Genomic DNA, 13,771 nt, shown 5'->3' with positions numbered 1-13,771 from the left:
GTTGCATAGTTCTGTACTTGGATATTTTTGTTTATTCATAAGGTCAGATGAGACAGACAGTTTTCCATCTCAGCTGACAGTATGAAAGTATCATTATTTCTGTTTAACAGTGTTTTGTCTGACTTTGAAAGTATTATGACTTCCATTTTGTAGCTTATTACGTCTTGCAACTGGAAAACTTTTCTGATTTCCTTGCATTTAAAGAAGCTTTCTTACAAGTTTGCTTTTTGGCATGCCATTATGGCATTTGTTTTTAAATACTTAGCTTTCAAAATGTGTTTGAATAAGATGCAATCACCGTCAGTGTTTATCATGCAGTGATTTGCACCTGCTAGTAAAGCATTACTGAGTGAGGAATATGAAAAATTAAAACTACACTATGGCCTGATTCCCCAAACAAAGTTTCTTAGATTCTTTGAAGTTTTATTTCAGGTGAGTTGTATTGAGGATGCATGTTACAATGTAGAGGGTTGAGTATTTATTAATTACAGTGTTTCTTTTTTTCAAGATAGTTTTTAACAGATGATCTGTTACTGTTTCTCACAAATAATTGCCATTCTGTTTAGGTGATACTAGACAGCTACCAAGCATAGACCCAGGAAACATGTTAGCTGATATTTTTGAGGGTCTAAGATCAAGAGGCTTTTCTGTGGAACTGCGAACTAATCACAGAGCTGAATCTCAACTAATCGTAGATAATGCATCAAGGTAAGATTTCCTTAGGTATATAAGAAGCATTCTGGCAGTAGGCCTGGTCCTTTACCTGCAAAATAGTAGTGCATCAGGATTTGAATTGGTAGTACTGCTTCTGTTACAGTTTCTTATTCAAAATCAGTAACACTGGTTTTAGTAACAAATGAACAACCCTCCAAAACAACAACAAACCCCCACAGATTTTTCCAGTGGTATATGTATTGAACAAGAAAATGTGTGCGTGCTGAAATACTCCTGAATTTTATGGGACACATTTCAATATCAAACACTCTCTGTTGTTCTCAAGTGAGTTGTGTATGCACAAATAACTTTACGCTTTCTAAAACGACTTACAGTTGCTTTTCTAAAACAAAATTTTTAAAGACACTGCTTTAAAGACATTGATTTTTTAAAAAAAGTGTGACAACAGCTAAACGAGGCCGAACTACACTAAGAGTTTAGATGTCAAGGACCATTAAATCATAGTGTCTTTTTTTTTTCTGTATTAATGCCTAGAACTTTAGTTTCTAGCATTTGCATTACTTTTGGTCTGGAAATAATCCTGTTTGCTGTCAGCATATGATTTCTTCCTTAAACCTCAAACAAAAAAATCTAGGTCTTAGTGCACAAGGCCTTTTGCCTTTTCATGTTGATTGGGATTGAGAGTATTCTGAACACTTCCAAGATGTCCAGAACTGCTAAGTGTTTTACAAGCACTGTCACTTTCTTTTTTTGGTAAGACTTCTGTGTTATTCCAGTCTCTCCTATGAGAAGAGCTTCTATGGGTAATACTTGGTATAAAGTTTTAGAGAATGAATTATCAGGTTTTTTTAATGCGAAATTGTTATGCTCAAGAGACAGAGTTTCTGGTGCATGTAGTGTAGATAACCAGAAACTTATAAATGGTGAACTTCAGGCACATGCAGGTGATGATATACTGGAACCCTTTAACTGGAAATAATTTTTCTTTTCTGTTTAACCTTCACTGTTCCGATGAAGAATATCTCACCGGAAGCTTCCTGAATTTGATGAGGTCTTGAAAGTTTCTGGTTGGAATGAAGAAATGACAATGCCAAGCCCGGAGAAGAAATTCATTCTTATTGCTTTGCCTGCTGGAGGGGGTTGTGACAGTATGTGTGTACAGTTTGTGGTGTTGATCTTCCTTTTGGTAAAGCATAGGCTATTTGGCTGGAACTAACATTCTTGGAAGATTTTAATCTGCTTTTGTTTTAGTATAAATAGTTTACCTTTTGCCTTCTGTAAGTGTACACAGCAACACCCTTAAGTGCAAAGGATATGGTGTAGAGCTCCAGCTCACCAGTTATGTTTTGAAACAGGGGTGATACAGCTTCCACCAGTGTAATCAAATGTGATTGTCTTTCTGTGTTGTGGCTGGAGCTGTCAAACCTTAAATGATAAATTTTTTCAGAGGTGAATCATTTGAGTAAACAGCAACTACAACAGGACGGTGTGTTGGATAGGAATGTGCTCCCAACTCTAAAATCAAGTTAAGAAAATGGAAACAGAGGGGGATGCAAGTATTTCCTTTAAAATGTTTTGAGGTCAGAGTTAGGGCCATTGGTTTTGACCTTTATTGGGTAAGTGGATTGAGTGGCCTCTTGCTTCGTATGTGTCAAAAATCTTCAAGGGGGATGTGGAAAAAAAACCCACCAAAACAAATATTATTGCCTTACCTTACTATAGTAACTTACTCAGCAAATAGAATACTAAAAATGGTTTTTTTCTGTGAGATCTAAATATATAGGTCTGTGGCTTAAAAATCTTGTATCTTTATCTCTTTAACGTGCCATATTAGAACCATATTTTACATGAAATACTCTCTATGCAGCTGTTTAACACAAAGAAGTAAGAATTTTTCTCCTTCCATATCACTCTTGTCTCTCAGATGTTAATAGTGGGATAACTGCATGATACTTTTTTGGGGAGTATATATGTGGGTGTTATGTGGTGTGGGTTTTTTTTTGGGGTGTGTGTGTTTTTGTTGTTTCAAACAAGTTGAAATGTCATTGAAGCAAGAAATAAGCAAAGGCAGTTTCATATTGAATTATGTTTTTCTTTCTTAAATTGTTTGTTCTGCACATTTTTATGCCTTACCTTTTGTGTCTTCTAAAACAGACTTGCAAACTGCCATAAAGACTTTACTTAAAAAAGGACCAGGACTGCAGGATGCCAAACAATCGCAGTTCATTGCTTTCAGAAGGTAACAGAGCATGCAGGCAGACATTGAAAAAATTCTTGCTAGCAGCCACAACCTGAAAATTGCTGAATGTGTTGAAATGAAGAGACTAGTGGCAGTATCATGAAGTTACCAGAGAGAACAGGCCTGGTGTCTCTTCCTGTAATTTCTGGTTGCCTCAGTCTTTTCCTCTGTGGAGAGTTGCTTCATTTGTCTATAAGCTTAATGTTATTTTGCACCATGATTTCTGCCTTTGTGTTCATGTTCATCTGTACTGTTCATGTTCATCTGTACTGTTTATGTTAAAGAAACAAAGGATGGACTTAAGTGGTCAGGTTTTGTAGTAGATGCTCTGAGATGAGAGCCTGCGCTCTGGTGCTTGCTAACAGTGCAGTGGTCCTTCAGAAGCAAAAGGTGAGGGCTTGACTGCAGAAGGAACCCGCAAAATACCAAGAAATGTTCATACTCAAACGTATCCCATCCTGGCAGAAGTGAATTCCAGGGTGTGTGATAAGCTAGCATCTCTACATGCTTCTGTCGCAAGTAAAGATTGACCAAATGACAGAAGACACTTGCATTTTGACCGTGTGACAAGGGCCAGCTTTAGTCATGTAATCTGATGTGCTCCTGCTGGGCACTGGTGAATGCCTACAGTTTGGAGATTTGGAAGTACAGTACTCTTCATTTAAGAAGGACTGGGGTGTAGGGCTCTAACACACTTTGAAAAAAGATTGGAAAGGTTAGTGGTCACTGATAATGTGAACCATCACAGGAGCATGAATAATATGGATGGCCTCACAGAAACACTGAAGGGATAAATGTAACGTCCAGTAGCACCAGTAGTCCATAAACTTAAACTTCTGCACAAAAGGGTACTTAAGAAAAAACTCTTCCACTTTTATTTGTGAAGAGCCTTTTCTCAGCAATTAACGCCCACTGTTTACAGGTTACTAGTGTGCAAATAAGTGATATGTAAATTTTGGCTACTTCACCTGTTTGCTGTGAATGCTGAGTAACTCTGAAATAATGGTTTTTTTCTTTCTCCAGTCTGCATTCAGATTGTTGTTAAAGAATTCTGTATAAGATTTTTCTAGAATTTATTTATAGGTACTTAATTTGCATTTAAAAGTTAAAATTCCAGGTCTTTAAAAAGCAAATACATCCACAGACAGAAAATAATATATCCAGGCTTTAGTTTTTCTTTGGTTTTCTTCTTTACCTTAAAAACAAATCCAGCTAATCTAGGCATGCATCATAAACATATTTGCCTCACTTTCTATGGTATTTAGATAAAACTGTTCCTTTACTGCTCTTACTTCCTATCAGTGATTGTTTTTAACTATTGGTGGAAGATCATCATAGCTAAAATGGGCTTTTCACATTATTTATAAATTAATGCTAATGTCACTACATTGCATGTAGTTGTATGTTTTATAGCTCATGATTTCGTTTGTGTTCTTGTTTTGTATGATTTAGGCAAGACTGCAATCTAATAAATGAACTTTGTTGCCAACACTATTCAAATCATCTAAGCAGGTAAGCCAATGTTTTGAAATTTTTCCTGTGAACAATCTCATTTTGTTTTTGAAAGAGTTACAGTCAGGCCAATGACCTAAAATAAGATTGTAAAACTTGTAATGTTTAATCTAGATCTGATTATTTATGTTAGAAATAAATTATATAATATTAAACTGTTTGCTGTTCATTTAAATTGTCATTATGTGAATTCCAAGATTTTGATTTACTGTTTAGTATTTAAAGTTGGCATAAAAGCAACTTGGAAAAACCCCCTCAAGGTTAATTATTTTTTGCCACTGTATTATTTCTGAATAGATTCTGAAATATTTTTGGAAGCAGGGAAGCAGGATTTTAATGCTACTACATGCTACTGTTTTTTACTAAAGGGTTTTACAAAAGTTCAAGAAACTTTTGTTTAAATGTGAATTCTCTTAACTGTTTTGAACATTATTAAGGTTTTTAATCTGGCCCAAGTACAGAGAGGGGCAACAGAAGAAATACTGAGAGATGGCAAATGCATGCTTTGTAAATACATTTCTCCCTCTTTCTCTGACGTAGAGATCATAACAACCGACTTTTATTTCAAATTGATGACAAGATTTCCTGCACACGAAATACATATCTCAAGGATCTGTTGCCAGACGGTGGTTTCAGAGAGGATCCTAATCACCATGAATGCAGAAGTGGAGAAATCACCTTCACTACAGAGACTGCTGAGGAGGACAAACGACTATGCAATGGAGATATATTTTTCATAACAGGGGTAAGTCCTTGCTGCAAGAACTTGCACAAAAACCTGCAGTGGTAACTGATTCAGCCCTTGTGAATTCCCAGAACAAAACAATTCACACTTCATAATTTTAGTCCATCATATATACTTAGTTCTTCTGCTGAACTGTCATGTGAAAGGCAAGAAAGAAGCAGACTCACGGTAGCAAATTAAAAAAAAATAATCTCTGGGCATTTTTGTAAAATATGTTTCAGTTCGTCTGCTAGTGTCCAGTGTTAAGTATTCTGTAAATACTCAAATGTATTGTAATTGAAATGGGTAATGTTTTGGATATAGGTAGAAACAGTCTTAAGTAAAGAATGAAGCTAGTGTTACAGCTTGAGCACTCCTCTGGAACAAAAGTAAGCTGACCAAAAAATACAGCCACAAGAAACGTACTTTTTTTTTTTCTGGGTTCAGTGAATTGAGTTGACTCAGCAGAGGGTCCAGTGGAAGTTATCAGTATTTGTGCATCCGAAAAGGGGGACTGTACAGGGTTGGTGGGACAGAGTAGGCTCTTCTCTATTTGTGGCAACAAATTGCTAAATGGCCTCACAGCCTCACTGATGTATTTCGCTGTGCCCTAGGATAATCATAAGTTTTCTGGGGATTTTAAACTGCCTTTCAGCACTTTTTTTACTAAACAGAAGGGGTTAGGGTTAGCCCTTTACAACATTACTTTTCTTGAAGGTGGTCAGTGAAAGACTTCTGGGTTCAGTGTGTGTTGAAACTATTTCGCTTTGTTGACATTGCAGCTATTGTAATTACAAGGAAAGCTAGACTACAGGCACCCACAGACATACAGACATTGATCAAACTGCTGACACAAGCTTACTGCTGAGTGTTCTTGTGCTATTTCTTTAGGATGTAGAAATTGATAAACAGCGCTTATTGACCATCAGCAGCACATGTGGCTCCACATTCACTGTGAAGTATAAGGCACTGAGGAAGCTATGTCACATAAAACATGCATGGGCCAGAACTATTCACACATTTCAGGTAAAAATAAAGAAGCTATGAGCTGATCGAACTTTCACATAGCTTTATCTTGCTAATGCACTGTATTTTCATGTGAAAGTCAGAAGCTCTCTTGGAACTAAAATTCCTTGAGTGCAGAACAGAAAATATTCTTGAGTGTCCCCAGTTCTCTCTAACTTCTTTGTTCTTGTCTTTTTTTCTTCTTTTTTTTGGTAAACTACTTTTTTGAGATCTTACTTTGATAAGGTGTTCTTAAATATGTTTCAGGGTTCTGAGGAAAAAACTGTTGTCTATGTGGTTGGCAATCCTGGCCGTCAGCACTGGCAGCATGTGTACACAGCTGTGACCAGAGGACGCTGCCGTGTCTATGTTGTATCTGAAGAGCTGCACCTCAGGAGAGCAGTCACTAACAAGAGCATGCCCAGAAAAACTCGCTTACAGAGATTTTTGAGAGAGGCAATGGCAGGAACAAGCAACTGTCCCAAACAAACTTCCTCTCCCCTCTCAAAGAGCTGGCAAAGTCAAGAGCTTGAGACTCAGTCTGTTTCTGTAACTCAAGTTGCTCTTGACCCATCTGAACCTCTAAGTGAGTTGATTAAACAGGAAGGGTCAGCAGTTATCAATAAAGAAGATCAGATGGGCAGTTTGCAGCAAAGTCCATGTAAAAGGCAACAAACTCTTGCAGAGAATTCTGAGGATGCTGTGAAAATACCCTCTGTGAGTATCTCCTTGTGGAGGAAGTTTCTTTTAAACTTTTGTGCTCACTTTCACCACCGTAAGTCACCTGGATACTGTTATGATTCATTTATTAGTATTTATTTAATAATTTTCAAGATGACCAGTAACTGGTGAAGCAGTCACGTTTGGCAGATGTTTTCCCGGACTAATAGGGAAAAATAAGTTACAATGTCAGTAGCAGTAAATTTGTCTTGTTACTCATTGGTGTGATCGATCAGCTGGCTTAGCCTATATTAGCTTATTCTTTGTGTACAGAAGTCAGTTTTTAGGAGCTGACCTGCTGTGAAAGATTTATGTAAAATGCAATTGCTGCAGTTGATCTTTATACAGTCAAACATGTTTAACAGATGCATTTTTCATTACATCTAATTTCTGAGCTCTGTCATGGGGAAAGAAGATGTAACATGATGTTACTGTATTTTAGTTCTGGTTCAAACTCTGATAACATTTTTGTTTTGTTTTGACAGACAACAGTACAAGATTCCCCACTTGGGTCTTTCAGGCTTAAGAATCTAACTTTGGGACAACCAACTCCTAGGAAGCTTTTCAAAAGTTAACAGGCAATTAACTGTCATTATGAACCTTTCTTGAATCAGTTTCATTCAGGATTTTTGGAACAGAGAAGCTGGGTATGCAGATGATTTTCAAAGGTTCTCCTGTATTTGCTTGTTCTATGAAGAAGCAGCTTGTTTTAAAGTGAACCTTTTATATTTTCAGTGATCTGTTTTTAGTAGGAGATTCTTCGGGGTGTCATCAAAAAATCACATCATTCTTTTGTTTTGGTGAAGAATGAACTTGCAGGTCTTACAGAATCCATATGTTCCCTTAAAAATGCATGGGAATTCTGATTTTAAAGGCTCTAGTTATCCATACCAAGATTTATCAGTCTCCTAATGGCTACAGAATTGATGAGAGGCTTTTACTGCTGTGCCAAAACTGCAATTTGCTTGAGTTAAAAAATAGTTCTCAAAGGGGACATTAGATTTTTCTAATGTGGCAGATTTATGGGTGTGAAGCTTTGAGAGATTATGGACTTTCATCTTGTAATAAATAGAACAAGAAAGTGGCAATCAGTGACACAAAATTTTCCCCACTTCATATGTGAAAGAGATGTAGACTTGCCATTGCTGGTTTAGCTAATAGTTGTATGCTGGTAATGATCTTGGTAAGAAAAGCAAAATTCCAAGCCAGAGTTCAAATAACATTCTACTTTTAATTTTTTTTGGTGTACTGTGACCTGTGGCATTGTAATTTTTGAGATTAATCAAACATGAGACAAATTGTACTAAAATTTGGACAGCTTGCTTCTAACTATTTTTTTTAACACATATGTGTCATGAGTGAGTGGTTTAGGTTGCTTAAGGAATCACCATCAAAGGTATTGGTGAGAGAGTTTTAGTATGAATTTGTGGGACTGCAACTTCACAAAGTTCAGTGGAAAGGTTCACTTTATTACTTATTGCATAGACAAACCACACAAAGAAGAATCAAATTAAAATTAAGCTGGAATGATTTACACAGACCAAGGATGTGGAAGGGTAAGGGAGACCTTCCTGTTGAGTCACGAGGGTCAGAGTGGACCCCCTTGCTTTCTGAACTCTTAATACAGCTTAGGTGCAGCTAGATCCAATCTTTGTCTCAGACTTGGACAGCAGTTTATATCTAAAGGATGTCTAAGTTTCATTGACAGTTTTAAGTTTGATCGCAAGATTTTAGCAGCACTTAATTGTTGGCTAATTTATCATTTACAAAGTAGATCAATAGGGTTTATTGCAATCATGACAGTAATTTGATTATGGATCTGAGGTGGTAACATTCATTCTATACTTGCTATGAGGTATTTAAATCAATTCACGCATGCATGAAGACAGACACAAAGGAATAGGGGTGTGTGTGTGTGTGTGTATATATATATATATATAAATAAATGTATAAAGGTGTACCTGTTAAAAGTTTCCCTGACGCTCAGTGGAATATCAGTGCTGAATGCTTTTGCCTGTCTCCACAGGCAAAGGGTTGAGCCTTAAGGAGCCGGGGTACCAGGCTCCATCGTCAGCTTTCAGCAGCGGTCCTCCTGACTTCAAAATCTTTCTGTTCGCAAGCTCTAAGTGGTGTCCCACTCAGAGGGGAGATGCTGTTTTGAGCTCTCCTGGACTGCAGCAGGCTGCAAAGAGCCTCACTTAGCACTCCTTTTTATAGGGTTGGAGATGGTTTGCTTTAGTCAACAATAAATTTCTGTCCTACCCACAATCAGTCAGTAATCACTGGAATTTTCAAAATTCCAGTGATGGTGGTACTGTACCACTCAGATTCAGATAAGGAATGCTTCAGGGCTGTCAGAGGGTGTTATGATTTGGATAAAGAATGTTTCTGGTACAGTCAATGCTGTTCTCCACCTCAGCCATGCAAGAGTTGCTGGTATGGTGCAGGGATGCTTAACTGCCCAACTTGTCTGTTGTGGTTTAAAGCCAGCTGGTGACTGAGGGCTGTGTAGGGGCTCACTCATTCCTTCTCTGCACCCCCCAGTTCCTGGTAGGATAGGAAGGAGAATCGGAAAAAGGTAAAACTCATGGGTTAAGAACAAGTTAATAATTGAACTGAAGTAAAATATAATTAAAATAATAACAACAACAACAATCGTGACAAAGAGGAATTAAACCGAATGGGGGGAAAAAAAAAAAAAGAAGAAAAAACCACCAAAGCCCAAGTGCTGCACAATACAGTTACTGAGTGAAGCCCAGCGAGTCCCTGAGCAGTGATCAGTGGCTCATGTCATACTAAGCGTGATGTTTTATGGTATGGAATATCCCTTTAGCTAGTGTGGGTCCACTGTCCTAGCTCTGCTCCCTCCTGGCTTCTTGGGCAGCTGCTCGCTGGCAGAGCATGGGAAACTTGAAAAGCCCTGAACTGGGTAAGCACGACTTAGCAACAACTATTGTCAACGTTATCCTCATACTAAATTCAAAACACTGTATGAGCTACTGGGAAGACCATTAACCCTGTCTCGGCCAGACCCAGGACATTCTTACACAGAGGCCAAGGCCTAATGAGGATTCCTGAGACTGTAGAGCAGCCAAGATGCACCGCTACAATATGGCAGGTAAAAGTGTACTACAAATATAAACACTGTATTTTTTTGCTAAAGCTGTGTACAGAATACGGAAAAAATACAAAGTAGAAGATTTTTAATGTCTTTAAATCTCACTGTTTATTTCATTTTATACAGTTTTTCCATACAAATATTTGCAACAGTTTGAATTTCAAAAAACCATAACATAGACGATAAATATCATGCTATTAAAGTATTAAATTTGTACAAAAATACTTTACAGTTTAATACTTATTTGTTACAAATAAAAATACATATTTAAGTGACTCATGAACTTTTTTTTTACATGATTCAGCATTGAATGTCATTCTGAGCTTTTCTGGCAGTGCTGAAATAGAAATCAGAGATTCTTGCATGTGCAGGGCAGGTGAGCTTGTTCATGTATTGGAAATGGCAACAGGGAAACAGTTAAACAGTTTAAATTGACCAGAAACAACTCTGTAAGGTGATTGCTTAGGTATGGAGACTCTACAAATGTACAAATCCAGTATCTTTATATTCACCAATAACAATAATTACCAATAACAACTTGAATACCGGAATAAACCAAAGCAGCTGCTGGTGAGTGTATAAAGCAAATGGCAGTATTTTATTGCTTGAGGGGAGAGGAGAGAATTTGTGTGATGTGTTTGTAAAATATATTTACAATTTTGAATTCTAAAAACGTGTTGCAGGGGGAAAACAAAACATATTAAATGGGACTTTTGCCCTTCAAGAAACTGTTTAAAAAGCTGACAACATGTGATAGTACAAGTTTACAGGTTTATGCATCGTTAAAGAGCTTTTGTATCAGTCTTCCACTGACATAGTTTAAAAAAAGCCATTTTCCTCTAAAACCTTTCTTTCTAATTTGTCTGAGCTCATTTCAGTTTTACTTTTGTTGGTAATCCTCTTTCAGAGGTTTTTATCCCGCTAAAAAAGTCTCTGCTTAAAAATCCTCATTGGTTGGCAAGACATACCATTAAATAACTTCATTGCATAGGGAGTAACATATGTTCTAACGAAATTTACTGAAGTGGGGGAGTAATGTTCACCACATACCAGCATTCCATCTAAACTATGCTTTGTCTGAAGAGTGCACCCTTCTTGCCAGCAGAATGCAGGTCCCCAGAATCACAGGTCTAGCCCTTTAACAAGAAAACCTGGCGCAGCATACCGACAGCATTGTTCTCAACCACACAAGCCGGCCACCAGCCTCTTGGCAGAGGTTAACTTCATGCTTTTCCCTCAAACAGCAGCTGCCTGAGGGAGACAACATTTAAATCACGTGTAACACATCTTCCCCAATTTCCTACCTAGGGGAAAAAAGGCCCTTAATGATTTTTCATACTGTTGCTAATGTTAGATTGTTTAGAATGGAATGACTTTACTTAATGAAGAATTAAAACTTTTTCAAAAGTGATGATGAATTAATACAAGCCTTGAGACAGACAGACAGACTGACCTCCTGTGCTTTTTAGTGCTATAGAGCATCTGAGCATCAATCTCAGAGAAATCTTAAGGGGATTTAGCACCATAATTGTCTTTAGTTACTGAACGTCCCACTAAAATGAATTTCTGCTATAACGTATTTGTAGGTTCCCGTGTCTCTGTATTAATGTTAGCGTGTCCACTCTGGTGAAGGAAGGCATTATTCTGATCACTCCACTCCCCGCTTACTGAAGTCTGTTCTGAGCTTACTTTCTGAGATGCCAGGGGGTTTCTGCTAATAACCAGTTCCAGCTTATTGCCTGATTCTGCGATGAGAGGCACAACTAGACAGCAGTCAAAGTCTCTGGTGCGAACGTGGTTTACCTGAACATTTAGGAGAAAGAAATGAGATCACAAGAGAAAGATTCATCCTTGAGACTATGGAACCTCATTTAAATATTCCAGGTAGAGAATCGCCCGATACAAGACTATTTAACCATGGTGTCTGGGGTGAAAACACCAGTTAAGTTTTTTACTCACTGTTTAACAGCATGTAGCGTATTTACACTGGTGATAGCTATTGGCAGCTGTCACAATGCCCACTCTACAAATGACATTTAAAAGCACATAGTTTTTCTGTGTTTCATGATGTTCATTAATTTAAATGCAATAGATCACATCTAAAATTTCAGTTCAGGTCTTCTCTGGTTTTAATTAATATGTATCTAAATTTTTGTAAATTATTTTATTGGGCTAATTGACATCAGTCAACAACTTGGATTAAGCACAGCAACAATTCTCAAATCTGTATCAAGAACAGCAAAAATTACAAATCTGTCTGTAAATGCCTTGGGAAGTTCCAGCTTTCCAGTGAGCATTTGTATATCTCCTTCGGAGTTCTGAAATACCTCACATTTTGAAAGAATTTGTTTATATAAATATGACTGCACAGAAAAACCTAGCCTTAGTGCCACTGCATAAAAGCCCAAGTCACCGTGAAGTGCTGCCTTCTCTTACTGAGGCTCCAAGCAAAGTACAGGGCCTGTGGCGCAGAGAAATTATGATCATTTGTCCTTCCCCATCCCCCTAAAAATATCTTTTCCCAGCAGAAATACAGAACAGTACTGCTCATAATTTCAATTATAATAAGCAATATAAATAATAAGGCTGTTCCAAATAAGTGAAGAAAACACTTCATGCAGTTTTTCTACAATCATGTCTGTGTAGACAGATATCCAAACACCCTCTAGAGTGGTTACAAATCTCTTTACAAAGTAGTCTGGGTGTTACGTGCCTTCATGCTAAGCCTATGTGGTGCCAGAAACATTACCTGTAGAAGTCTATCGTATGGTTTTAAACCTCCCAGATCGCCAGGGCCAGCTGGTCGAATGTTTTTAACGTACACTCCTTTTTCTAATAAACCATCTGAGACACTGAACCCAAAGTCTTCTCCATCAGAGTCCTTGTACAAAGTTACCTGTGGAGGTGACGTGACGTGATGAGAAGGAAAAAAAATAAAAGTTTGTCCACACATATTAGGCAGGCTTTCTTCCTAGGATGGTTTTAGTGTTGTTTTTTGGGGATTTTTTTTTTCCACATTAGAGAGATCACTTACCTACTGTTTGGTACTTACAGTATTGGAGTTGTCCCCCTTTTGACATTTTAATGATCTTCTCGGAAGCCACCTTATTCTTCAGTAATAAACAGCCCTTTTCACTTCTGCTTCCCAGCTGGAAATCTGTGGTATTTAGCCCACCTTTTGTGGTGTAATTTGAGTCTTTTAGTTTTTTGTTACCCTGTTCTCTAGTTGTTAGGCTTTGAGTACAAGATTAGGCTTAGTTTTGCTTCAGGGATGGAGCCTCAACCAAGCAATTGGTGTCACGTCTTCCAAGACTTCCAGAGGGTATAAGCACCACTGGCACTGTAATCCCTAGCCAGCATGGTTTTGGCCGGGCAGTGGTTCACCCAGTAAAGCCTGATCTCGGAAGTGCTCAGGATAAGCTACAATGCAGTCTGTTAAGAAAGTATGACTAAGGGTCCTTCTGGAAGAGCTTGCAGGCAGCGTTCTTACAGTTACATAGCCATGAGATGGTCATTCAAAAGCAGAAAATACAAGTAAAACTGTTAGGAAAAGGTTTTTCAGGTGTTCCGAGAACAAGTCCTCGCAGGTAGTTTTGTGAATTTCGTTATTTGGTAGAAAAAGATTCAGATACTTCTTTGTAGGTTTTTAGTATGATTAGGTTTTTATTTCTGTAAGGTTTTTATTTTTTCTTGCTTCTATCTCACATCAGGAATGCAGACCTATGCAAGTAAATTGTGTGAGTCAGTTGTGTGACATCTGACTGACACTAATGCTGGC

The 13,771-nt window shown here is 37.7% G+C and overlaps 2 protein-coding genes across 13 annotated transcripts in view; one reads left to right on the top strand and one right to left on the bottom strand.

Annotated features, from left to right (window-relative positions):
• Positions 1-13,771, top strand: part of HELB (DNA helicase B) — a 73,317-nt gene that overhangs the window by 57,524 nt on the left and 2,022 nt on the right. For 4 of the 5 annotated variants that reach the window (XM_056341979.1, XM_056341978.1, XM_056341977.1 and 1 more), the window contains 8 exons: positions 567-708; positions 1,693-1,823; positions 2,830-2,914; positions 4,367-4,426; positions 4,967-5,171; positions 6,042-6,176; positions 6,423-6,872; positions 7,361-8,114. In XM_056341979.1, the coding sequence (XP_056197954.1) occupies positions 567-708; positions 1,693-1,823; positions 2,830-2,914; positions 4,367-4,426; positions 4,967-5,171; positions 6,042-6,176; positions 6,423-6,872; positions 7,361-7,450 (1,298 nt within the window). In that variant the 3' untranslated portion in view covers positions 7,451-8,114. Of the gene's footprint in view, positions 1-566; positions 709-1,692; positions 1,824-2,829; positions 2,915-4,366; positions 4,427-4,966; positions 5,172-6,041; positions 6,177-6,422; positions 6,873-7,360; positions 9,994-13,771 lie in introns of those variants that run through there. The other variant, XR_008822354.1, reaches the window with a different exon arrangement.
• GRIP1 (glutamate receptor interacting protein 1) overlaps positions 10,076-13,771 on the bottom strand; it is a 328,959-nt gene continuing 325,263 nt past the window's right edge. For all 8 annotated transcript variants that reach the window (XM_056341971.1, XM_056341974.1, XM_056341975.1 and 5 more), the window contains 2 exons: positions 12,743-12,889; positions 10,076-11,796 (listed from right to left, as the gene is read on the bottom strand). In XM_056341971.1, the coding sequence (XP_056197946.1) occupies positions 11,563-11,796; positions 12,743-12,889 (381 nt within the window). In that variant the 3' untranslated portion in view covers positions 10,076-11,562. The remainder of the gene's footprint in view (positions 11,797-12,742; positions 12,890-13,771) is intronic.

Source organism: Falco biarmicus, chromosome 5 (genome assembly GCF_023638135.1).
Source record: "Falco biarmicus isolate bFalBia1 chromosome 5, bFalBia1.pri, whole genome shotgun sequence".
NCBI lineage: Eukaryota > Metazoa > Chordata > Aves > Falconiformes > Falconidae > Falco > Falco biarmicus.
The sequence above is the reverse complement of the archived record's forward strand: the minus strand, read 5'-3'. Positions and strand labels throughout refer to the sequence as shown.